This window comes from Lonchura striata, chromosome 3 (genome assembly GCF_046129695.1).
Source record: "Lonchura striata isolate bLonStr1 chromosome 3, bLonStr1.mat, whole genome shotgun sequence".
NCBI lineage: Eukaryota > Metazoa > Chordata > Aves > Passeriformes > Estrildidae > Lonchura > Lonchura striata.
In genome coordinates, this window is record NC_134605.1 from 110,352,685 (window position 1) to 110,377,332 (window position 24,648).

The window sequence follows — 24,648 nt, forward strand, 5'->3', positions numbered from 1 at the left end:
TCCTTTCCCGCCACCGCGCGGGAAACCCGCCCCCGTCCCGCCCCTTGGCGCTGCTGATTGGTCGGCATCTCCCACCGCTAGCCAATGGGGTGGCGAAACAGTGATAGACAGTACGCTTAGCTTATCAACGCGCGGGGGCGGGGCAGGGGGCGGGGCCAGGGGTACCGGGGATGGGGTTTGATCCCGGCTCCGGCTCTTGGAAGTCGCCGAGGGACTGAAAATGCCGCTTTAGGAGGAAAAAAAAAAATTAAAAAGCAAACACGAAAACAACAAACCCACCCAGATATAATCTCAAACCAAGAAAAGTCCAATAAAAACTAATTAAAAACTAATTTAGGATTTTGTTTTTTATGTTGTATTTTGGTGAGCTCTGTTTCCGGGTGTTTTCAACCCCTACAGGCTGGGTGGGTGTTGCTTTTTCCTTTAACGTGGCCCCGGTGTGCCTCCAGCAGTCTGGGGATAAACACCCAAAATGGACAGGTCTTGTGGTATTTGGAATGGAAAAGACGATTTTGGATGTGTCTTAGAATCTCAGAATTTTTGGGGTTGGAAGGGACCTTAAAGTGCAAATTATTCCAAACCCCTGCCGTGGGCAGGGACACCTTCCACTATCCCAAGCTGATCCAAGCCCCGTCCAACCTGGCCTTGGACACTTCCAGAGGCAGCCACAGCTTCTCTGGGCACCCTGTGCCAGGGCCTCCCCACCCTCACAGGGAAGGATTTTCTTCCCCAATATTCCACTTAACCCTGGCCTCTGGCAAGTTAAAAACCAGTCTCCCTTGTCCTATCACTATCTGCTTGTGTAAAAACTCCCTTTCCCTCTTTTTTCCAAGCCTCCTTTAAATCTCCTAAGAGGAGTGAGGAATTCCTATTGTAGGCAGGAATCAAAGGTGCCTCTGCCTACAGGGAAACCTGCAGCTCCTCCTTAAAATAACCACTGCAGTATCCCTTAAAAATCTTTATCTAAACTCCTCTTTAAAAACAGGAAAAGAATAAAAAGCATGACAAAACTGTTTTGATCAGCAAGGCATACCAGGCACACAAACTTGGCGGTGTCCCCTGGATATTGTGGCTCACAGCAGTTTTTCCAGAGTAATCCTGGGAATAAATATTCACCCCGGGGTGTGCTGGGCTGAGGCACAGAATTCCCGCTGCCAGATCCCTCCTCTCCAGAGGGAGCAGCTGCGATCGATCGGTGTTTCAGAAGAGGAGCAGGAAACAGCCTTTGCCCCGTTTCCCATTTTCTGTTTGTGTGGATCAGATCACTCACTGGAAACGTCTGGCAACTCTGGTCTGGGATACGTGCAGTCCACGTCCAGGGTATTTGTCTTGTTCCTGAGAGATTTTTTTTATTTTTTTTTTTTTTAATTTTTTTTTTTTTTCCACAAAGTTCAGACCTCCTTTTTAGACCTTTTAGCCCTGCTCTGGAATAATTTGTTGCAGTATTCAGTTTGGCAGAAATAAAGGATTTTATGCTCTGCTGCTGTTTTCTTCCTTGTCCCCTTTTCTTCTTTTATTTTTCCTTTCCCTTTTTATTTCAATTTATTTTCTTTTTCCTTTCCATTTTTCTTTTTTTTTTATTTTTTTTTAATCTTCCAGGTTGCCCTGCTAGCTCCAGATATGTTCCCTGCGGCTGGAATATTTTCCCTGTTTCTGCACACTCAGCAGGACCCATTTCCCTCCAGCTCCTCCTCAAATCCACCCCTTCCCTCTGATTTGCTGGACATTTCTTGTTTTCCTGAGTGGAGAAAGCACAAAGAATGAACAGAGAAAACCTTTGGCGTGCCCCTGGCACTTTCTATTTCTATTATTTCTTTTTCTATTTCTATTTCTATTTCTTTATATTATTTCTATCTCTATCTATTTCTATTTCTACTTTATATTTTACTTTTTTTTTAATGGGCAAATCATCTGCTGAGAATCTAAACTGGCTGGAGGAATCTGTGTAAGCCCATAAAGGAAATGTGATTTATCCCATATAAACTGCCAGAATCCACTGCAAGATTTCCCCTCTAAGACGCTTTTTCTCCCTCTGCAGCAGGCAGAATATTAAATCCAGCAATGGACAGTCTGCATGCTCTGCTGCAGATAAAATATGGGTGGAAAAAATAAAATATGGGTGCAAAGCACCCCGTGAGTAGAGCACAGAGCGGGTACCAGGGTGGGATTCAGGCACATCTATGCAGAATACACAAGATCTCACCCACATTTGGATGGTCAAAACGAATCCCAGCCTGCAGAGACGTGGATGGCTGCACTTTTCCTCCTGCCAGGAGCTGGCAGGGCCCCACCGCTCCTGCCTGAAAGGTAACAGGAGTTAGGGATAAAAATAGCCGCTGTTGTTATTCATGACAGCGCCCTGCCCTATAGCAACTGCTGCGTGCCTGAATAATTCATGGAGCAGGGCAGGCCGAGGAGGACAGAGGGATGGAGAGAGGGGGAGAAGGCTGGGAAGAAGCAAGAAGCCTTCCCTGGCTTTTGGGACTCCCCAGGATTGTGCCCAAGGTCCCCCTGGGTTCACCTCCCTGCTGCATTCCGGAGGTTACAGGGTGGAAAGGCAGCGCAAGCTCACAGGGACGTTTAGCACTTCCTATCCACTGGAAAAAATAAACAGGAATTAAGCACTTAGCACGCAGAGGGCCAGGTCTGGAGGGCTTGCAGAGAAACAGAAAGCTCAAGGGTGGATGCAGGAGCATCCATGGGTGAATTGCACACGGAGCACTTTAAGGGATTTTCCCATCCCTTCCTCACACCTCTGTGTGTCAGCATCCACATGACTCGGTTTCTGAGGTTTAATGGTACCCTGTGATCCTTCTGAGATTCTGGGACGTTGTGGGGTTTTGTTTTTGCTGCTGTTGTTTTTAGTTTGTTTGTTGGGTTTTTTTTCCTCTTAGTTTAACTAAATGTCACTTTTCAAGCCACAGCTCAACTATCAAGTTGCCATCTATTCGCTTTCCTTGTAGGAAGTGAGTAGCCTTGCCTCACCCATGAAGGGCAGGAGAGAGGCTTGTGGTTCATTTGTAGCTCCAAAAATGGGAGGAGAATATCCCAAATTTGATGGAGTGTCACCTGATCATCAAGCAACACACTGGAGTGGAAGCTGCAAATCTATTTGTTATAAATAGAAAGATAATAACACAGAATGCAATGTTTGGAATGGAAAAAAGTCACTTTTTAGAACTGAAATTATGTGGAGAAGGGAGACCACCTATGAGATGTCTTTATCAGGGTAAATTTTGCATTTTCCAAGGGATTAAAGGGATTTATATTTACTGGGCTCTCCTGAAGCTACAGTTGCAGGAGCTGAACCCTAACCGGGGCATGAATTCTCTCTCAAAAGCAGAGTGTTGTCCTGACTCTCCTCACAAATAATTTAATGCTGAAGGGGCCCTTCTTAATCTTCTCTCCTGACCTTTTCCCTTACATAGGCTGGAGAATTTCACCCCTTTGCATCTTCACCCAGCTCAGGCATTTCTGACATAATTTTCTTTAAATATTTGCTATTCCCACACACTCTGGTAAATCTTTAAACGGTTCTAGCTCTTGGGTTTTTTTCCTAATTGTGGAGAAGAAAACATGGAAAACTACTATCAGGGTGTGTAAATAGAATTTCTTTACTGAAAGGCACAGGGAGCTGCTGGTATCTGACCAGGAGAGCACAGGAAAGTGGGTAAGGAGTTAAAGCTCTGACCTTCAGTGTGTTTGGATGGGCTGTAACCACCTTCTTTCTTCCCAGAGTAGGAGCCCAGAGCATATGGATCTGTTTTTCCTCCCAGATGCCTCTAGCATGCTCCTAACACAGTGATGGGAACATAAAATCTTGTGATCCTGCTCCTGATGTACAGCTACCCCAGATCCCGTGGGTGTTCATTCTGTTTTCCTGCTGTGCAGGAGGAAAATACAGCAATTAATAGAAAACCAAAACAAACCCACACAGGCCCTGCCTGCGGGCATAAGGACAACTGAATTTCAAATAAAACCAGAGGAGTGGCTGAATCAACAACAAAGGTCAGGAAGGGGGCAACCCAACCACATTTACAGGGAAATCCGAAGGGTCCAGACACAGAGCTGAGGTTTGGTGTTGCTATTTTGGTCTCCTCATCTGCTCTCGTGACTTCTGGCTGTTACTAAAGACAGTGACAGCTGGTTCCTTTTTTTTTTTTTTTTTTCTTTTCTATTCTCTCATTTTCTCGACCCTCAAGCCTGGAAATCATCCATCTGTATGCAAAACATCTCTGCCTCTTCCTCAGGATCTCTGGGAGCTGCTTTCAACCCTAGGGCAGGATCCACTGGTCACTTCAGCAAGTGATGTCCAGCTTAAGAATCATGGAATCACAGAACTGTGTGGGTTGGAAGGGACCTAAAAGAACATCCAGTTCCACCCTCTGCCATGGGCAGGGACACCTTCCACTATGTCAAGCTGGTCCACGTCCTGTCCACTGGCCCTGGACACTTCCAGGGAAGTGTACATCACTTATATAACCCTGCCCTTTTTCCTCCATTCCCTCCTGTCCTGTCCCTCCATCCCTCGTCCCAAGTCCCTCTCCAGCTCTCCTGGAGCCCCTTTAGGCCTTGGAAGGGGCTCTGAGCTCTCCCTGAATCCTTCTCTTCTCCAGGTGAACATCCCCAGCTCTCCCAGCCTGGCTCCAGAGCAGAGGGGCTCCAGCTCCTGGAACATCTCCATGGCCTCCTCTGGACTCTCTCCAGCAGCTCCACGTCCTTCTGCTGTTGGCCCCAGGGCTGGAGCAGCTCTGCAGGTGGGGTCTCACCAGAGCAGGGCAGAGGGGCAGATTCCCCCCCTTCCCTGCTGCCCATGCTGGGGGATCAGCCCAGGACTTGAAGGGTTTCAGGGATGGGTCATGGTCAGCTCTCACCCAGCAGTATCTCCAAATCCTTCTCCCCAGGGCTGCTCTGGATCCATTCCCTGCCCTGATGGGAAGCTGGGAAGCTGCAGCCGTGTAAGGCACTTTAGTAACCCCATCACAGTCACAATGGGCTGTCACTGCTGCGGGCAAACCACGAGGAGGCAGGAAAGTCCCGACCCCAAATTGCTACACAATCCTTGTGCAACACGTGGGGAACAGCTGATGGTGCCGAAATTAACTGTATCAAGTGCTTCTTTCTGATTGCAGAGGCTGAACTTGGTAACCCAGAGCTTATATGGACTTTTTAAAAAAATATTAGTTAAAGAAAGCCTTAGTGTTCTAATGTGTTCTTCATGTTCTAATTCTGCATCTGCAGAATTTTTATTTAAAACTTCCCAGTGGGAAGGAGTTCCATATGGGCACAGACAGGGCACAAAATTTTCACTTTTACCCTATTACAATAAAAAGTCAACAAAATCTTTTATTACAGGCAAGCAGAGGGAAAAGGTAACTCCTACTTCCTGGATTATATTTGGTGCTTGGAATACCTCAGTTGTCTTTGCCACATTGCTTCTCAGCAGCACAGTGTGGACATGGTGTGTGTAGGTGCTTCTTGATGGAGGGAGACCCTGATCTACAAAAAAAGATCCTTTGTTTTTGAGTAATAACTCTGAGCACCTAAAATAACAGGACAACCTTTTGCAGGTCCCTTCCAACCCAAACCATTCTATGAGGCATGTTTGGGTGGGGAATTAAGGCATTCAGGACATGTTTGAGGGCACAAAGTGTATTTGAATCCTATCGGATGACTGTAGAGGGTAGGGACAGCTCAGCCTGGTACAACCCATTCTTTACTCTGGGACTAATCTCCTGGCAAACACAACCACACCTGGGTTTTGACTTGGAGGGAGCTGGGTGATTCATTTCAGGGTTTAAAATGTCAATGGTAGGGAGTAATAGGGACTCCAGCACAGCAGGGTAAGTTTGAGATGAACTACAGAGCATGGCTTGGTCCCACTCACCTGAGAGCCAGTGATCAAAGAGATCTCACTGTGCAGCATCCACCAGGCTTAGGGTGCAGAACAGGCTGTCAGCACCCCTCCCAGGAGAGCAGATATCCCACACAGAGCTGCATTCTGCCTTTCCCATGGCTGCCCTGGGGCATGCCTTGAAGTTAAACAAGGTAAAACCCCATTAATTAGGATAAAAGAGGTGCAGGTGGCCCAGCAGCATTGCAGTGTCCATGTTGCAGCAGGGATGTCACCTCCCACCATCCCCATCTGCCTGGGTTGTATTTTATGTCCCACCTCCTATGCCCTCTATTGCCTATTGCCCCTTGTCCTGTTCCTCCATCCCTTGTCCCAAGTCCCTCTCCAGCTCTCCTGGAGCTCCTTTAGGCCCTGGAAGGGGCTCTGAGCTCTCCCTGGATCCTTCTCTTCTCCAGGTGAGCACCCCCAGCTCTCCCAGCCTGGCTCCAGATCCGAGGGGCTCCAGCCCTTGGAGCAGCTCTGTGGTCTCCTCTGGTGTCTCTCCAGCAGTTCCACATCCTTCTGCTGCTGGGGGTCCCAGATCTGGAGGCAGCTCTGCAGGTGCAGAATGAAGCAGAGGGGTAGAATCCCCTCCCAGTTTAAGGAATGGAGGAAGAGGGTGGTGAAGTATTATGGGTCTTTCAGGAGATGTCTTAGAGGGACAGAAAACAAGTGCAAGATGTCACTGGAGGGGGGTTGGTAGCTGCCCTTGTATCTCATCCACATCCCTGAGTGCAATGACAGGGAAAAATTGAGGCTCCTTTCCCACCTTCTTCACCCTGAATATTTTCCCCCTTCACTTTGGGGGCACTGGCTCTCCCACCTGCTGAGATTTGTGCTGGGATGTGCTGAACCTTCACCCAGGCTGCAGAGATCTTATCAGAGCCACAAAGTCACATTCCTGGGCTGCCTCTCCATGAATCCTCTCCCTGCAGAACAAGCAGTCCTTCTGTTTTCCTCATAAACCTATCAAAAAACAGTGGTTCTGACAAGCTGGAGCAGCAGAACCTGCATGAACCAGCTGAGGCAGAGCCTGGAGGGGGCAAACTCTGTAACTCATAAATTAACCTGCTCCTGGGGTCACGGTGACCCTACAGCCGAACCCACCACTGTGGCTTTGGCACAGCTCCATCCAGGATCCATCAGCCTCTCCCATACATTTCTCAGGCATAGCTCAGGAGCCCAGAGGCTGCTCCTGAAAGGCCATTTGAGTGGAAATGCCTGTTTTCTGAAGTCCAAAGATTTTGGTGCTGGCTCAAGGCCATACTGCCTTTAGCTTGGAAATCTTGTGGAAAATCATCTGTTCCTCCACACTTGCATGCCCATAGCACTGAAATCAGGGGGTTCCCCTCACTCCATGGAAGTCATCTGGTCCAGCCCCCTTACTCATTTATGGCCACACAGCCCAGGTCCATGTCCATATGGATTTTAAATACCTCAAAGGATGGAGGTATCTCTTGCTGGGCAACCTGTGCCAGTTCTTGGCCTCACAGTAAAAAAAGTGAGTGTTCAGAGGGTTCAGATTGCTGGTGTTCAGAGATTCCTCCTGTGCTTCAGTGGGTGCCCATAGCTCCCACTCCTGTGATTTTTACTTTAAACGTAGAATCTTCATCTGCGAGAGTGATCTCTGGGGCTGAATCAGGTGATCTCCAAAGGTCCCTTCCATCCCCAACCACCTTGCAGTGACTTGTAAATCCTATGAGGAGCGGCTGAGAGAGGTGGAGGGCTCAGCCTGGAGAAAAGGAGGCTCAGGGGGGACCCTGTGGCTCTGCACAACTCCTGACAGGAGGGGACAGCCAGGGAAGGGTCGGGCTCTGCTCCCAGGGACAGGACAAGGGACAGAACCTCAAGCTGCGGCCAGAGAAGGTTCAGGTTGGACATGAGGCAGAACTTCTTCATGGAAGGGGCTGCCCAGGAGGTGCCGGAGTCGCCATCCCTGGCGGTGTCCAAGGAACAACAGGACGTGCTCGGTGCTCTGGGCTGGGACCGGTCACAGGTCGGACTCGCTGACCTCGGAGACGTGTCCCAACCTGAGCGATTCCGTGAGTCTGTGACTTTACACCCCTCTCGCGGCTGTGTCACCGGGCTTTTCCCTGCACCCACCCCTGGGGTGGCGGGGCGGTGCCGCGGGTTTGAGCCGCGCTTTGTCCGGGCTGGGCCGGGCTGGGCCGGGCTGGGCTCGGCCCGCGGGGCCACCCCGGGGCGGGGCGCGGCGCGCATGCGCGGGGCGGCCGCGGGGCCCCCGGAGGCGCCGGGACTCGGCAGCGGGACGGGGAAGGGAGAGCGGGCACGGAGGGGACACCGAGGGGACACCGAGAGCGGTGAGTGCGGGACGGGAGAGCCGGCACTGAGTGCAGGGGATGAGTGCGGCCACCGAGTGCGGGAGACGAGTGTGGACATGGAGTGCGAGAGATGGACAGCGGGCACTGAGTGCGGGCACTGAGAGCGGACACGGCGGGCTATCCCCTCCCTGCGATCCCCTCCCTCCCTGCGGTCCCCTCCCTGCGATCCCTTCCCTGCGATCCCCTCCTCTCCCCCCGGGACACCCGAGGGTTCCCAGCGAGTTCCCGGCGCGCTCCTGCATCCCCGCCGCGCCGGGAGCATCCTTCCGTGCGGGGGAAGCGGGATGCCGGGATGGGTGCGGGGGGTGGTCGGTGTGCCGTGCGTGGTGCTTGCACACACCCCTGGGATGCGGAGGGATGCGGGATCTTTCCCTCTGTGCCACGCACAATTGTGGTTCATCCAGCCGCGCTTGGTCCAGTGGTCAGGTGGGTGCTGGGGAAGAGCTTAAGGAGGGCAGGGATGAGCAGATTTTGCCTTCAATTCCCCCGATACCGGTATCTCAAGGGCTTCCTGAAGGAGAGAGGTGGGCAGTGGTTTTCCTCCGTGTTTGTTTGAAATGGCTGTGGGCGGATTTTCCTTTAATGACTTTGACACCCGGGGAGCTCTGGAGGCCGCGGGAAGGAGATGCATAGTTCAGCCGTGAGCTGGGAGAAGAACCAGCTCCCGGTGTTTGCCTTGGAGCTGCCGCCTGCTCCTTGCGCAGACACGAGCTGGGGCGCGTCTCCAAAGGTCACCGAAGGATTGCTCCCTGCTGATCTTCTCCAGGGCGCTTCGGGGTCATGCCCCCCCTATATCCCATCTGGATTTTTTCCTGGCTGAAAACACCACCACAAGCATCTCACTTTTTTTTTTTTTTACTTTTTTTTTTTTTTTTTTTTTTTTTTTTTTTTTTTTCCCCAGGGGTAGGGAGGGAAATATTGTGGGCAGTCTTAAAGTGTTCTGGTTTTCTTGAACACAAATATATAGATACAGAATTTCAGGTAAATGTTTAATAGTTGTTTGTTTGGTGCCAAACCAATTCCTTCCTGGCACGAGCAGGGTTGGGTATGGAGCATCCCTTTAGCTATGCCAAGGTGATACACGGGCACACAGGTTTTTAGTGGGATGGAGAGGTGCACTTGTTGTGGGATTGTGGCTTCAGAGCTGGGAAATTATTTAAATATCACTAGCTGGAGGATTTTTGGGTGGGATGAGGCTTGGAGCAACCGAATCTAGTGGAAGGTGCCCTGACCCTGGCAGAGGGGTTGAGATGAGATGAGCTTTAAGGTCCTTTCCAACCCAAAACATTTTCGGATTCTAGGATGGCTTGCTGCAGATTAGGATGAGGAGTGTAATGCTTCCCTGGCAGCAGTCACTGAAAAAGAGCAAAGTTACGTAAAGGTCATGAAAAAGGATGAATCCAGTCGGTCTGAAGTCTGTGTTTGCCCTCTGACAGGGCAGGGAGAGGACAGGCAGCCATGAATTCTGAATTCTAGCAGCAGCCTGTGCTCCTGCCTTGGGGTGCTATGGTGATATGTGCTGCAAACAATTCCTAGAAACCCTCTCAGGGCTCATCAGGCCAAACCACACAATTGCACATTCCCTCCCACACAGCTGGGGAAGGTGTGGGTTAACAGCCCTGCACCCTGCAGGATTTTCTGTTTCCTGGACATTAATTGCTTTTATTTGTTTACGCTGAAGCTGCAGCCACAGCCTGTGGCCAGGCTGAGAGCTGTGTCCCTGTGGATGCAGGGAGGGATGGCAGGGAGGGATGGCTGTGCCAGCGAGGCTGGGGACAAGGGAGGTGGCACCACCAGGTCATGTGCATGAGCTTGCAGCTACTTGCACTTCTTGAGTCAGGCACCAGTGTAATTTTTCATCTGCCAGTTTACAGGGTAACCACTGCTCTGGGGTCAGACCAGTGGCCCTTTAATTGTATAAACAATCAATCATTAGTAAATTTCAGAAGAATAAATACCCAGGGAGGCTGCTGGAGGCTGCAGTTGTACAGATGCCATACCTTATAAGCTTCATCCTTCACCGCATCATGGAATGGTTTGGGTTGGAAGGGATATTAAAGATGGTCTAGTTCCAACTCCCTGCCATGGACAGGGACACCTTCTACTAGACCAGATTGCTCCAAGCCCTGTCCAACCTGGCCTTGGACACTTCCAGGTAGCAAGGGGAAGCTTGTTCCCATCTCCTTCCCTCCCTCCAAGCCCCACCAAATCCTTGGGATTGGGTAGGGTTCTGAGCAATTGAATGCAGCACAGCCTGCATGCCTTTTGTGGAGGGAATCTGCCATCTGGCTCTTCCTGGAGCTTTGTAGCCTCCAGGAAGGGCATCACTTCTGTCACTGCAAACATAGAACCTGTATGGGAGAGGCCATGGGGTTAAATGGGACGAGGTCCAGGATGGGGACAAAGAGTTTTAGTGCAGGGGAGAGGAGAGCTCACAGCTCCACGGGGTTGGCACAGGGCTGCATTCTCTCCCTGGCAGTGCCTCTCTGCCCGCAGCAGCCGCAGGGCTCTGCATGATTTATATACATTTTTTTAGAGTGACCAAAGCTCTAAAATCTGCAGCCTTAAAAAAAAAAAATGTTTTTTTGCAAGAGGCTTTTGTGGACGACAGCAAAGCTGAGCAGCTTCAGCCCAGAGGGTTTTTTGGGATGATTTGCACCCACAAACAGCACACAGCCAGTTTGGTTTGGTTGCTCTGGCCTCAGGCAGATGGTTCCAGAGTTGTCCCATCAGCAGATGGATCTGAGCAGGGAGGGATTGGCTGTCTTGTCGAGGTTTCCCTGTGCTAGCAGAAGTTCCCAGTTCTAGGTCTGCACTGAAGGAAGATTAGTGCTGAAGGAAATTCAGGAGGTGAAGTGGCATACCACTGTAACAAATCCAGGTTCCTTTTTCAGTCAGTGCAGGGGAAAACCCCAGGCACTTTGCTGGCACACTTCCAGTTTCTGGAAATGGTCAGTCCCAGCCCATCACTAATCCCTGCATGGCTGAATACAGCAGGCAGGGACTGGTGGGGGTGGCAGGACCAAAACTATACCCAGGGGATGCTGACACTTCAGCAACCTGTTGGTTATAGTTTGGGACTGTGTCCTGGTCTAGTTTGACTCCTAGTGTACTCATCCAGGGATTTCACAGCCACCTGAAATCCAGCCCCAAAGCATCCGGTGTTGTGTTGGTTGTGTGTGGAAAAGAAAGTCATGAAGGGATCAGGAAAGCACAAACAGCAAAGGATTAGTAACACCAGGAAGAAAAGCTGCAGAATATTACCTCACTCTTGAGCAAATTTTGATATGGGGGGAGTGGATTTGCCAGAGGAGGGAATTTTCAGACAGGGTGTGTGAGCAGAATTAGTGAATATTAACTAGTGCTGCAGGTGCTTGTGGGTTGTTTTTTTTTTTTTTTTTTTTCAGGAATTATTAGCTGTGTTATCAGCAGCATCACCAAACTTTAACCTGGGCTAGACATGAGGAAACTGCAGCTGTGCTATCACAGCAAACCAGAACTGTGCCATTCCCTAACATGGCTTGGGAGATAGCACAGTCCAGGAGTTGTTCCTGCTGACAGTTTGTGTGTGGCCACTCATTTGAAGGGTGCAGCAGCACAGGAATGGCCAAGCCAGCCCAGCTGATCTCTGAGAACCTGATGTTGTGAAAATCAACATCCCCCTTGCACGTGTTGAGGCTGACAATAAAGCCACCAGCCTCATCCAACCTTTGGTTTCCTAACTTTGGGGTTCCATTCCCCTGCTTTGCTCCTCCAAACACCACAGGGCCTCAGGGGTGCCCCTGTTGTTGGGATGCTTTGCTGCAGGGAGGTGGCATTTGCCAACAGCTTTGTTTTTGCTCTGTGCCCTCCAAGAGGAGCATTCCCTGTGCTGGCTCCACTGCTCTCATCCCCTGGCCCCATCCCAAAGCTCAGGCAACGCTGAGCCCATGTCAAGAGGCACTTGTTGCCCAGCACGGCTGAGCTGGCTGCTGGCCCAGCTCGCTGCCAGGCCAGGAACTGCAGGGGAGCTGACACTGCCGTGGCTTCCGTGGGGATCCTGCCACCTCCCGCTGGCTTTCATGGCTCGGCTCCCAGCGTCACGGGACGTTCGTTTCCTGAGGGATACAAGTTTGGATAAACCCTGCTTGGGCTGCATGCTGTGTGTGTCTGTGTATAGAGAAGGGGAGAATTTGAGCCATCTTCTTTAATTTGAAATTTACCACGAGGTTATTTTGGCCTTTTTTTTTTTTTCAACAGATCAGGTTGTTTTAAGCCATGCCCTTCAGTAAGTCACATGGCGCCACCTTTTACCTTCCAGAACATCCCAACCTGTGCAGGTCCCTGTTGGAGGAGTAATGGGACTTGGTCTGATGTAGATCTAATAGGGCACCTAAGTGCCTTGACAGAAATAAATCTTCTGTGCAATGCAGTTAAGTAGTCCCAGCACTGCCCAGTGCATTAGGAGCATGGTATCTCGTTTCCATCAGGCAGATGGGGACTGATACCTCCATTTCCTAGATGAGGAAGTGTAAGCACAGTTTAGAGAAGCCCCAAGCACCTACCTGGCCCCTCTCTGGTTGTGGAGATTTCCACTTTTTTGATGCTGGAGTGTAGGTAAGTCCTTCACATCCTTCTGCCTGCCCTGGCAGGACTGGTCCCTGGCACAAACCATCAAATCATGGAATCACAGAGTGGTTTGGGTTGGGAGAGACATTAAAGCTTATCCAGTTCAACCCTCCTGCCATGGGCAGGGACATCTTCCCCTATCCCAGGTTGCTCCAAGCTCTGTCCAATGTGGCCTTGGACACTTCCAGAGATCCAGAGGCCGCCACAGCTTCTCTGGGGAGCCTGTACTGGTTGTAAATCCCAGTAACTCCCTACAGAAGGGATCTGAACTCTGGGTGTTCCTGTTGCAGTCTGGAGCAATGCTGGCACCTAAATCTGTAGCGGGAGAAGGAAGCAGGTAATACAAGACTGCACAGGAACTGCTTCTTGAGCCAATCCATGGTGTTTTATTTTCTCAGCTCTGGAGGGGTCTTTCCAAAACATGGGGCAAGAATAGGATGGAGGAGCTGGCACTGTGCTCTCAGGATGGCCTTTCAAAGTTTTCTCCAGCCCTTCAGAATGGTTTAATTACAGATGTTTATGCTCAGGGATGGCCAGCCTTCAGATAACAGGGTTTGGGATGGGGCTTATCCAGTGCATCAGAGCTGGGTGCAGCCCTGGTGCAGCCTCTCCCAGAGCTGAACTGCTCCCTGCCATCCTGGTGCACTAGGAGATGTGACACCAAAGTTAACCCCATGTAGGAATGGGTCACAATAAAACCCTGAAAACTTCAAAATGACCTGGAGTCCCCCCATGGACTTTTGCTCAACTGCCAGAAAAATTGGCTCTTTTCCACACTCAGGAAAAATACTTATTTGTGTTTGTTATTCAGGCATTAATCACCTGCGGCTCTCCAAACCAATCTGTTTGCCACTGCTGTTATTTTCATGCTGTCCACAACCACTACTTTTTTTTTTTTTTCCCTGTTTTAAATGCCATGCATTTATTAAAGACTTCCCCAATGCTGAGTACCCCCGGTCCTCCCTGCTTTGTTTACCAGGAATTACTGCCTTTTTGGGAGCCTGTGTAAACCTCTGATGCCTAAATAGCAGCCTGCAAGCAAATCTATCACACTGGTCTAGCCTCAATCCCAGACAGTGAATTTGGGGGCCAGACTGGTGGGAAAATCGACCGTACTCTGTAGGAAATTTTCTCATTCAAACCCTTCCATCAGACTGTGACCAAAAAGCAAAAGAGCTGGGAAAAAGCTCAGGTTTCCAATTACCCTCTTCAAAAGAGAGAGAAAAATTGGAACAGGATCGTTCTCCTCCTGTGCCGGGAGTTTTTATTGTGGATGTCGTGATCCAGGCTGGCCATCATCCACGCCCTCCTTCTCGCCTTGCAGCTCCCTCCCTGAACAAACGATACTTGGTTGCTGTTAATTGGGAGCAGCCAAAATAACTGAATCCCCCGGAGATGGGAGTGAGGACGGAATCTCAACGAGACACCCCGCCGATGAATGTGGCTTTCAGCTGCTCCTACGCCCCCGTGAAGGGAAAAGAATAGGGGCTCTGTGAAAGTGAAACAGCCAGTGCTGACCTTGGGTTTCTGGGTTGGTGCTTTTTGTTGTTTTTTTTTTTCTCTTTCTCTCTCTTCTCTAACGTTAATTGCTCGACACTTTGTCCCATCACATGATCACTGGAAGCTGCCAGCGTGTTCTCACTCATATCACAGGGTTTGAAATGAGCAGGGTACCAGGTTCCTGATTTAGCGCTGTTCAGCCCCGTGTCAGATGTGCTTCTTGTGATTTCGGACAATTATTTTGAAAATCTCTGCCCCTCACAGCCTGTTTAAAACTGGCATTTTCCAGCTCTGAAAGCCTGCCTGGAATAATCTGTGCTGTCAGGGAGATGTGCAGTGCCCAGGCTCTCTGGGGCGATGCTCGCTGCAGGCACTGAGCTCAGGGGATGAGAGACCTTGGCAAAATCCTGGCATGAGTACGAGTGGTGCAAGCTGGAGTCAGGCTGTGCCTGGGACAGAAGCTGCCTGTCTCTCTCACACCCTTGTCAGCATACAAAGCAGGCAGGCCATGGACTGCATTCCCATGCATTCCCATTCCCAGGCTCAATTGCCACCCTCCCATGTGTTGCCTTTGCTCTTTATGTGCAGTTTTCAGCAGGTTTCTCCACAGGAGATCAGCACCAACTCTGCTCTCTGCAGGTCTGTGTCCTGTTGCCCTATGCAGCTGTGCCCTCTTGGAGGTTTTCAGTTCCTCTTCTGCTGGGGCTCACTCTGGCATTATCTGTCTTGTCTTCTCCAAGATCTAACGAACTTCATCATTGTCCTTTCTTCTTCTGCCTCACCATCATTGAATCATAGAATCCCAGAATGGTCTGGGTTGGAAAGATCATTTTGTTCCAACTTCTCTGCCATGGGCAGGAAAAAATTTTTCCCTGTGAGGGTGGTGAGGCCATGGGATAGGTTACTCAGGGAAGCTGTGGTTGCTCCATCCCTGGAAGTGTCCAAGGTTGGATGGAGTTTAGAGCAACCTGGGATAGTGGAAGGTGTCCCTGCCCATGGCAGGAGGTTGGAATGAGGTGATCTTTAACATCCCTTCCATCCCCAAGCACTCCACAATTCCATGATTTATGAATGAACTCCACTAGCTACAAGAAGCTGTACATTTGAACAGGGCAGAGTGAGTGTTGTCTCCTCTTCACCTTGCCCTCATAGGACTGCCGCCAAAGTCAAATTTTGACTCGCCTCCCTAAATTTTGGCATGTAACTCCACAGGGATACACAACCTGCTGAATGAACTGCATGTCCTATCACAGGTCAGGACCATGCAGACCCTTAGGAGAGAAACAGTCTTTATGAGTGTGCACAACATTAACTCCCCAGCAAGTGTGCTCTCTTCAGTATTACATGTGTGAAACTAAAATAGCATTTCCAGGGTCTATTTTGCCTTCCGTGGCTAAGGCAGCTCCATCAAACACAGCAGACAAAGTCCCCTGTGGCAAACAGAGGAAAAAAAACTCCAGCTTTGAGAGATGCTAAGGGAGAAAGCCAAGGCAGTGTAGGGCAGAAAGAATTTTCTGGAAAATGAAACCTAATTATGACAGCTCCCCTCTGCTAGAATACAGAAGCAACATGAAAATATTGTTTGTTATCAGATGCTTTGGGTTTCTACAGGAAGTGAGACTTGCTGCCTGGTTGAGAGTCTGCTTTGACTTTGCTCTTTGTGCTCTCTCACCCTGGAACTGCCAGGTCTCACCTCCTTGCTTTCAGAAACTCTCTCATGGTGTTTAACACTTTCCTGTCCTCTGTGGCACAGCCTAGCAGGGGTCTCCCATCACAGAATCACAGACTGGTTTGGGTTGGAAGGGATCTTAAAGCTCTTCTAGTTCCAATCCCCTGCCATGGGCAGGGACACCTTCACTGGACCAGATGCCCACACAAACTGTTGGTGTCTCACCACTGCACACAGCTGGTGTCTCATGTAACAGGAGAAAAATTGGCTGTTCTCCACACTCCAGAAAAATACTTATTTGTGATTTTTTTTGTTGTTGTTGTTTTTGTTTTTGTTTTTTTGCTGCCTCCATTCCCCACACCTCCAGTTGTGTGCATATAAGCTTAGGAGAAACCACAACCCTGCAGTCTGGTGGGGCCCCATCAGCACCAATTTCAGTTTAACATGGGCATTTGTGATTAATTCTCCTCTATTTTGTATGACACAAACACCAGCAGGGAAGAGAGGATCTAGGTTATTGAGAAACAGTGGGTATTGGGAATTAATTTAATGCCAAGAGTTGTTCTCCACATTAGGATCCTGCTGTGCCCTGAATCTGAATCTTGCCAACCAGAGCTTAGCAAGTCTGGAGGTTACTAAGGAGCAGAGCAGGCAGAGGAGTGCCCAGCACTGGGTTTGGCTGCTCTGAGCATCCAGGGACTTTTCTGGCAGTCCCTCAGCCTTGGCTCCATGGATGCTCCCAAAGCTCTCATGCTGTACCCAAACTGCAGCCAGCATGGATGTAAAGCCTCTAATTTCTTCAGTCCCTCTCAATCCTGATGCTTCTTATTTGTGGAGGGATGAGGGCTGCAAGTTTGGGACGGTGGATTTCTCCACTTCTCCCTCTGCCATACGCACTACAGGAACCCATAGGCAAGTTGTGTGGCAGGGAAGGGTGAGTTTCTTTGCAACCTCCATGATTCGGTTGGGACCCTCTTGACTCACGTGCAGACAAACTGTTTATCCCTTAGATGAGTAATTTACATCCCACTTTTGTCCCTGAGCATTTTGTTCTGGGATAAGGGGTGAAAAATCACCTTCATAAATCATCAGATGCTTTCTTGCCAACTAACTGCTTCCTGCAACCCGTTGTTGGCAGCTTGTGGCTCCTGAACACGCTCCAAGCTGAGTGCCTGAGGAAGTGGGGAGGAAGGGCAGGCTTGTGACACTGCTGTGCCTATCTGATGCAGGCTGACCTGCAGGGACAGGGCTCTGCGTCCCTCTCTGTGCTGAATTTAGGTCAGGGAACAGATATCCCTGGGAATCTGGAACTCTCTCAGTCCCTTCTCTAACTCCTCAGGAGATCTGGTACCCCTAAACTCAACAATATTTATAGAATCATAGAATGGTTTGGGTTAGAACGGACCTGAAAGACCATCTTGACCCAACACCCTGCCATGGGCAGGGACACCTTCCACTATCCCAGGTTGCTCCAAGCCCCTGGTCTTGGATACTTCCAGGGATTCAGGGGTAGCCACAGCTTTTCTGGGCACCCTCTGCCAAGGACTTGGCACCTTCACAGGGAACAATTCCTAATACCCAATATTCCATCTATCCCTGCCCTCTGGCAATGGGAAGCCATTGCCCCTTGTCCTGTCCTTCCAGGCCCTTGTCCCAAGTCCCTCTCCAGCTCTCCTGGAGCCCCTTTAGGCACTGGTACCTGCTCAAAGGGCCAGCGTCTCCATGGTGCCGTGGTTAATCCCACTGGGAATGGCAGCATGCTCTTCTCCCCGGTGCACCACCATTAACATTTCCTCTTTCTCCCATCCCTGCAGGGCAGGAAGACGACGTTCCCTGGTGCGGGGCTGAAGGATGACAGCCATCCTGGAGCGGCTCAGCACGCTGTCCCTCAGCGGGCAGCACCTCAGCCGGCTGCCCCGGCTGCTGGAGGACGGCCTCCCCAAGATGCCCTGCACGGTGAAGGAGTGCGAGGTGCCGCAGCTCTTCCGCGAGCCCTACATCCACAGCGGGTACCGCCCCACCGGCCAGGACTGGCGCTACTACTTCCTCAGCCTCTTCCAGAAGCACAACGAGGTGGTCAACGTGTGGACTCATCTCCTGGCGGCACTGGCCGTGCTGCTGAGGTTCAAGACGTTTGTGGAGGCTGAGCAGTTGCCTGTGGATGCGTGGTCCTTGCCATTGCTCATCTTTGTCCTCTCCTCTGTCACCTACCTGACCTGCAGCCTCTTGGCTCACCTGCTGCAGTCCAAGTCAGAGCTGTACCACTACACCTTCTACTTTGTTGACTATGTTGGAGTCAGCATCTACCAGTATGGCAGCGCCCTGGCTCATTTCTACTACAGCTCTGACCAAGCCTGGTACGACAAGTTCTGGCTTTTCTTCCTGCCAGCAGCAGCTTTCTGTGGCTGGTTGTCCTGTGCCGGCTGCTGCTACGCCAAATACCGGTACCGACGGCCTTATCCCATCATGAGGAAGATGTGCCAGGTGATCCCAGCAGGGCTGGCTTTCATCCTGGATATCAGTCCCGTGGCTCACCGGGTGGTTGTGTGTCACCTGGGAGGCTGTGAGGAGGATGCTGCTTGGTACCACACATACCAGATACTGTTTTTCCTTATCAGTGCTTATTTCTTTTCCTGCCCTGTCCCTGAGAAATACTTCCCTGGCTCCTGTGATATTGTTGGCCATGCCCACCAGATCTTCCACACCTTCCTGGCCATCTGCACCCTGTCACAGCTGGAGGCCATTCTTTTGGATTACAAGAACAGGCAGGAGATTTTCTTGAAGAGACATGGGCCTTTCACTGTTTATCTCTCCTGCATCTCTTTTTTTGGCTTGGTGGCCTGTAGTGCCATCACAGCTTACATCCTGCGATGCAGGATCAAGGCCAGCCTGGCTAAAAAGGACTCCTGAGAATCACGGACGTGACAGGCATGACATCACCAGAGAAAATCAAGGAAAAGGGCATAACATACTAGAGACATGACTGTCTTACTTGCCTAACATGCCGTGACTAACCAGGACCCTGGATTCAGATGGAGGGCTGGACACTTCATGCTGGATGCATTTTCACAGCAGGGATTTGCTGTTGCCATCGGTGGGGCGGGGTGGGGGGGGGACATGGAGTGTTTAAAGCCAGAACAAGTCACTGAACCAAGGATGCTGAAACAGGCAGAGGTTCCTTGTTCATTATGGTAGAGCTGTGGGTGAGACCTTGCTGAAGGTCAAGGAGGGCAGCCTGGAAGCTGTGGGACTGCAGCAATGTGTGCCAGGGCTCACAACGCCATGAGGACCACAGCTGGATATGATGGCCTCTCTGGGTTTTGCCATATCTGTGTGAGAACTGTTCCTATCAAAGGCAGTAAGAAGGTTTCAGGAAGTCTGTGTTTCTAGGGTTCATGTGTGAGGGCATGTGTGGCACCGTGGCTGCTGTAATCCTATTCCTGTTGCAGCCAGGTTCTCTCTGCGTTCCCCTTGTCAAGTGTGTCAATGTCAGGTCCCTTAGATGGCTCTGGGAAAACATCTTTGGAGATCCTGGCTTGACCTGGGGTCCTCTGAGACAAACTGGGTCTGTGTCATCTGTCTAGAGAGTCTGACCAACCTGTAGCAATGTCCATGAAACGTGGAATAACTTAGATGGGATCTCTTTGTTACAGGAAAGGCTCTGCTCCTCCAACAGTACTACTGTGGTCACAGCCAAAAGGGTGTGAAGGTGAAGGAGTCTTTATTCCTCTCTTAATGGTGCTTTGTGTCCTTGGTGAGCATTGTGGGAAAGCTGACCTTGAAGCTGCAGGGTTGCTGTTCTATGGCCAGTGGGGCTGTGATTCTGGCATGTTTTTATCAGTATTAGATAAAGCTGGAACAGCAAAAGGCAGGAGCAGGATGATAACATCAGGGTCCTGCACAACCTTGGGATGGGTTTGTCCTTGGGACTTGGTGATTCCTGCGTGGAGTAGCAAAGATAGTGGTCAGGGTCACTTAATGTTCATGTGTCACTCCTGTTCAAGGTAACAAAGGCTGGATAACTGTGTCCCCCACTAGAGGAATCTATTCTGTGCTTACCTTGGGGAATATTGAAAATGGAGCCACCAAGGAGTTTTAAATCCTTGCTAAAACCAAGGAATCCATGGGATCTATCCCAGCCACGGATTTGTCTCACTGAGCCCAAGAGCAGGCAAATGAATTGTGATTGCTGGTTCTGAGCAGGCAAACTGTAGGGTTGGGGATATGGTTGGTGAGGACAAGCACTGATTTCTGCACTCCATCGGTGTTTCAGCTCTTGAGGTGTGTGTATGTGTTCATATTCCATGCATGTGCATGGGATTTGTTATCCAGAAAGGCTTTGCCTTGGGATTTTATATCTGCAGAGCCTCCTAGCTGGGTTAAGATTAACCTGAAGGAAACAGTGCTGTCCTGCTGCAGGAGCAAGGTGGGCTGGACAGCAGGTTTGTTAATATGTGGTGGAAAACAGATTTGTAGATTGGTACTTTGCTGGTCCTGTGTTTAGTAGGTGAATTTGGAACTCATGGCCCTATAGAAAATTAAATACAAAGGGAGAGGGAAGTAATTTTGGAGCATAGGAGAAGAAGTCATAGGAAAGCTTTCAGAAGGTCATCAAGTCCATCCTTTCTCCTCAGTCCTGGCCTCAGCTTAGAAATTAATTACTTAATTTTGTAGGGTATTTTTGATGGTACAGCCGTGCTGACCTAGCAGAAAATCTGCCTCAGGGGAGATGCCAAGCAGGGGTGGTCCCACTTGCACCTCATTAAAACTTTTCCCTTGCACAGAAGTTCATCTCACCACAGAGTGAGCCGGTGCTGGGAGAGGGACCTTTGGGAAACCAATCCTACTGAAAAAATGTCAGTAATTTTTGGCTGGTTTTAATTCTGAGCCAACTCACTTGGACAGTGCAGCTGCTGGCAGGGAAGGGCTGGAGTGGAGGCCAGCAGCAGTTCCCCCTTGCATGGCAGCTGGCTGCTCCACTCAGCTGCACTGAGGACTGCTCCCTCCATGGCCTCTGGCTTTGTTTGTGGGTCTCCTCCCAGTTTGAGAAAAGGCTTCCAGTGCAAGCAGCTTTTTCTCATAGCCTAACGTGCTTTGATTTTGTGGTAGGTAGGGGAGAGCAAGGCACTGGATGTGGACCTGGCTGGATATCAGTGGGTTCCTGTGCAGAAACAGAGATAAATCAGGCTGGTCCAGAGCTCATTTCTGGGATAAAATGGAGAAAGATTGGGCATGGCTGGTGATAGCAAACCTGCTCTGCTGCTACCTGGAGTTATACTGGTACCAAAGGAAGGGATCACCCAGGTGTCCCCTTCTCTTAGGGTGTGAACACAGATTACATGCCTTGCCCTTGTTGAAGGAGGGTGAGTATGGTAATTCCATCTCATTCAGGGACAGGGAGAGGAGCCCACGTGGTTCTTCCAAGGTACTTCTGGTCACATCCTCTCCTCCCTGGCTGAGCAGAGGTGGACAGTGGAGCAGTGGTGTGACAGTGGAGGTGTTTTTGCACACCCCCACGTTTCCCCACAGGTGAAGTCGCACTCAGCTCCACGTGGCCCTGCACTCCCACCTGGAGCTGACCTCCTGGTGATGATGGGTGGAGTGAGCAGGGATCTACAACACAGATCTATGCTGCTGTGAGGATGCGCCCTTGTATCACAAGGGGCTCACCAACACTGGAGCTTCCTTCTTCCCTGTCTTCATCCTCCTCTTCCTCCAACCAGCTTCTTTCTTTCCTTCATCCCCAGACTTCATCTTTTGTGCCTTATGCACCTGGCTGCCTTCCTGGCAGACTCCACATGCTGCAGTCTCAGCTGGGAAGTGGCTGTGGAAGCTTAGACAGTGATCCAGAGGACACCAGAGCTGGATCTGGAAAAAGCCAAAGTGATAAAAGCTCAGCTTGTCTGAGCCCCCCAGGACCTTCTCCTTAGGCTCACTGCTTGGAGCAGGTCCCCTCCATCCTGGTGCTCCTAAGGAGGCATGCCTGGGAAGAATGTGTCAGTGGCCAGCCTTGGTGAAGAGCTGACCACCAAAGGTTGATCACACCTAAGATCCCTCAGGGATCCCTGAGGTCACAGTCCTCTCCCTCAGGAATCTCTGGTCCTGAGGTAGGGTTCCTTCAAATCTTGCAAACCAGGATAGGTCCTGAGAATTCATCCCAATGTGCCTTGTGCAATTTCTTTTGAGGATTAATCCTGAAGGAACCTGAAGATCAAGGGCAGCCTCTTTGCTGTCTGCTCCATGGTCCATGGTTGCTCTTAACAGCCAATTCCCACTGACAGGATTTGCTCAGTGTACAGAGCAGGAGGGGAGGATGGAGACAGGTGCCTTATTTATGCCTAATTTGTGTAACGAGGCAAGGACAGGTTCCTCATGTGCCTTGCAATTTACATCTTTTACTGACAAGATTATTTTTAAGCGCTGTTCTTACTAAACAGAAGTACAAAAGAGTTTGTATTATTTTTCCTTTGGGAAACAGGGAAGGATATGAGTGTTCCTTATTAACCAGCCCCTTCCCAGCTCCCACCTGCTGACTTTGTATTATTGAAAACATTGACAATATTTTAAGCTTTGTACTGTACTGATCTTTATTTAAAAACTTTAGCGGAAAAAAAGAAATCTATGAAAAAACAATTGGTGTGGTGTGAAATTCCCAAATGCACAACTGAACAACTACAGAAGGTTATGAGTAATTAGAAAAAAACAGGGATGATAATTATAGAGAGATAACAAAATGAACAATAAAGTGTGGTTTTATCTCTGAATCTCAAAGCACTCACAAGGTTTCATGAAACCTATTGGATTTCATTCCCTTTCCACAAGGGAAGTGCAGACCAGCTGCCCTGACACTGGTTAGAGAAATTTTAGTTCATCATCCACAATCACAGAAGGGTTGAGTTTGGAAAAGATTTCTGGGGGCCATATGGTCCAACCCTCAGCTCAAGCAGGGCCACTCAGAGCTGGTTGCCCAGGTCCATGTCCAGATGAATTCTGAATATCTCCAAAAAGATGGTGATCACTTCTCTGGGCAACCTGTGCCAGTGCTCAGCCACCCTCACTTTAAAAATGTGTTTCCTGATGTTCAGAGGAATCTCCTGTATTCCAATGTGTGCCTGTGCCCTCTGGTCCTGGGACCCAACACAGAGCCTTGCTCAGTCCACTTTTCACCCTCCCTTCAGGGATTTATATACACCTATAAAATCCTTTAAATATTGGCTGACCTGATCCTCTTCCACCAAGGTACAGATTCCTTGCTCCAGCCCTTCCCCCTGCTCTCAGGGACCAGGGATTCCTGAAGGCTGATCTTGCTGGTAAACACTGAGGTGAAGAAGGCTTTTCCATCTTCTCTGTAGCCAGCTCTATCTTACTGAGCAATGGGCCCACAACATTTGCCCTCACAACATTTGCCCTACTCTCCTTTTTGTCACCCTATAGACACCCTTCTGGTTGTCTTTAATATTCCTGATCAGATTCCAGTTGGACTTTGCCTTTCCTCATGCCTGCACATTCAGATAATGTCTGTATTCTTTTCCATCTGTATCCTTGTTTTCACCTTCTCTCTACTACTTCTGTGTTTTGAGTTTTTCCAGGAGCTCCCTGTTTATCCATGCAGGCCTACTGGCATTTCTGCCCAGCTTCCTGCTCATTGGAATGGACTGTTCTTGAGCTTGGAGATGATTCTTCCCAGGCCTTCTTATCCCAAGGCACTCTACCAAGCAGATAGAGTCCTTTGAAGAGGCCAGAGTGTGGAGTCTAGTGTTTGATGTTCACCCTCCTCCCTTCCTTCAGGATCCTGAACTATGCCAGCCAGCTCTACTTTTGACCCCCACATTTCCAGCAGACCATGGCTGGTGAGTCTGATGTCCAGCAAAGCACCTTTCCTTGTCGGCTCCTCCCTCACTTGGAGGAGGGAGTTACCAGCATCCATTCTAGAAACCTCCTGGGCTGGGAATCACAGAATCATAGAAGGGTTTGGGTTGGAAGAGACCTTAAAGATCAACTCATTCCAACCCCCTGCCATGGTGAGGGACACCTTCCACTAAACCAGATTTCTCAGGGCTCCATCCAGCTTGACCTTGAATGTTTCCATGGATAAGGCATCCAAAGCCTCCCTAGACAACCAGTGCCAGGGCCTTACCAACTCCATACTAAATAATTTCTTCCTAATATCCAATCTAAATCTACTCTCTGGCTTCATTTTGAAGCCATTCCCATTTGTCCTGTCACTACATGTTTTTATAAATAGTCCCTCTCCATCTTTCCTTTAGGCTTCTTTCAGGTACTGGAAGACTGCAGTTAGGTTACCCCAAAGCCTTCTCTTCTCCAGGATGAGCAATCCCAATTCTCTTGGCATTTCCTCTAAGGGGAGATGCTCCATCCCTCTTAATCCTCTTAACTTGTCCTCCCAGCAGGTATCAGGTGGCTGAAGTCCCCCATGAGGAGTAGGGCCTGCAAAGAGGCAACTGGCCCAGTACAACCTCACCCAAACTGGTTATCGCTTGAACCCTTTCCCCATAAGCTCTCCGTTGGCTCATCATCCACACAGAATTCCAGGCACTCCAGCTATTCTCTCACTAAAGGGCAGCTCCTCCTCACCTTTTTGGCTTGTCTGTATCCCTCCATTGTAACACTTGGGT

General features: G+C 49.9%; 1 protein-coding gene across 1 annotated transcript; it reads left to right on the plus strand.

The window, feature by feature from the left end:
- The first annotated feature begins 8,102 nt into the window (after nt 1-8,102).
- Nucleotides 8,103-22,786, plus strand: PAQR8 (progestin and adipoQ receptor family member 8). Its single transcript, XM_021549735.3, has 2 exons — nt 8,103-8,214; nt 17,827-22,786. Exon 2 carries the CDS (start codon nt 17,864-17,866, stop codon nt 18,920-18,922), a length of 1,059 nt encoding a protein of 352 aa, XP_021405410.1. The 5' UTR covers nt 8,103-8,214; nt 17,827-17,863; the 3' UTR covers nt 18,923-22,786.
- Nucleotides 22,787-24,648: the final 1,862 nt, after the last annotated feature.

Bases quoted from the DNA above. Each gene is read 5' to 3' on its own strand.
- PAQR8 (XM_021549735.3), top strand. From the start codon at position 17,864: ATGACAGCCATCCTGGAGCGGCTCAGCACGCTGTCCCTCAGCGGGCAG.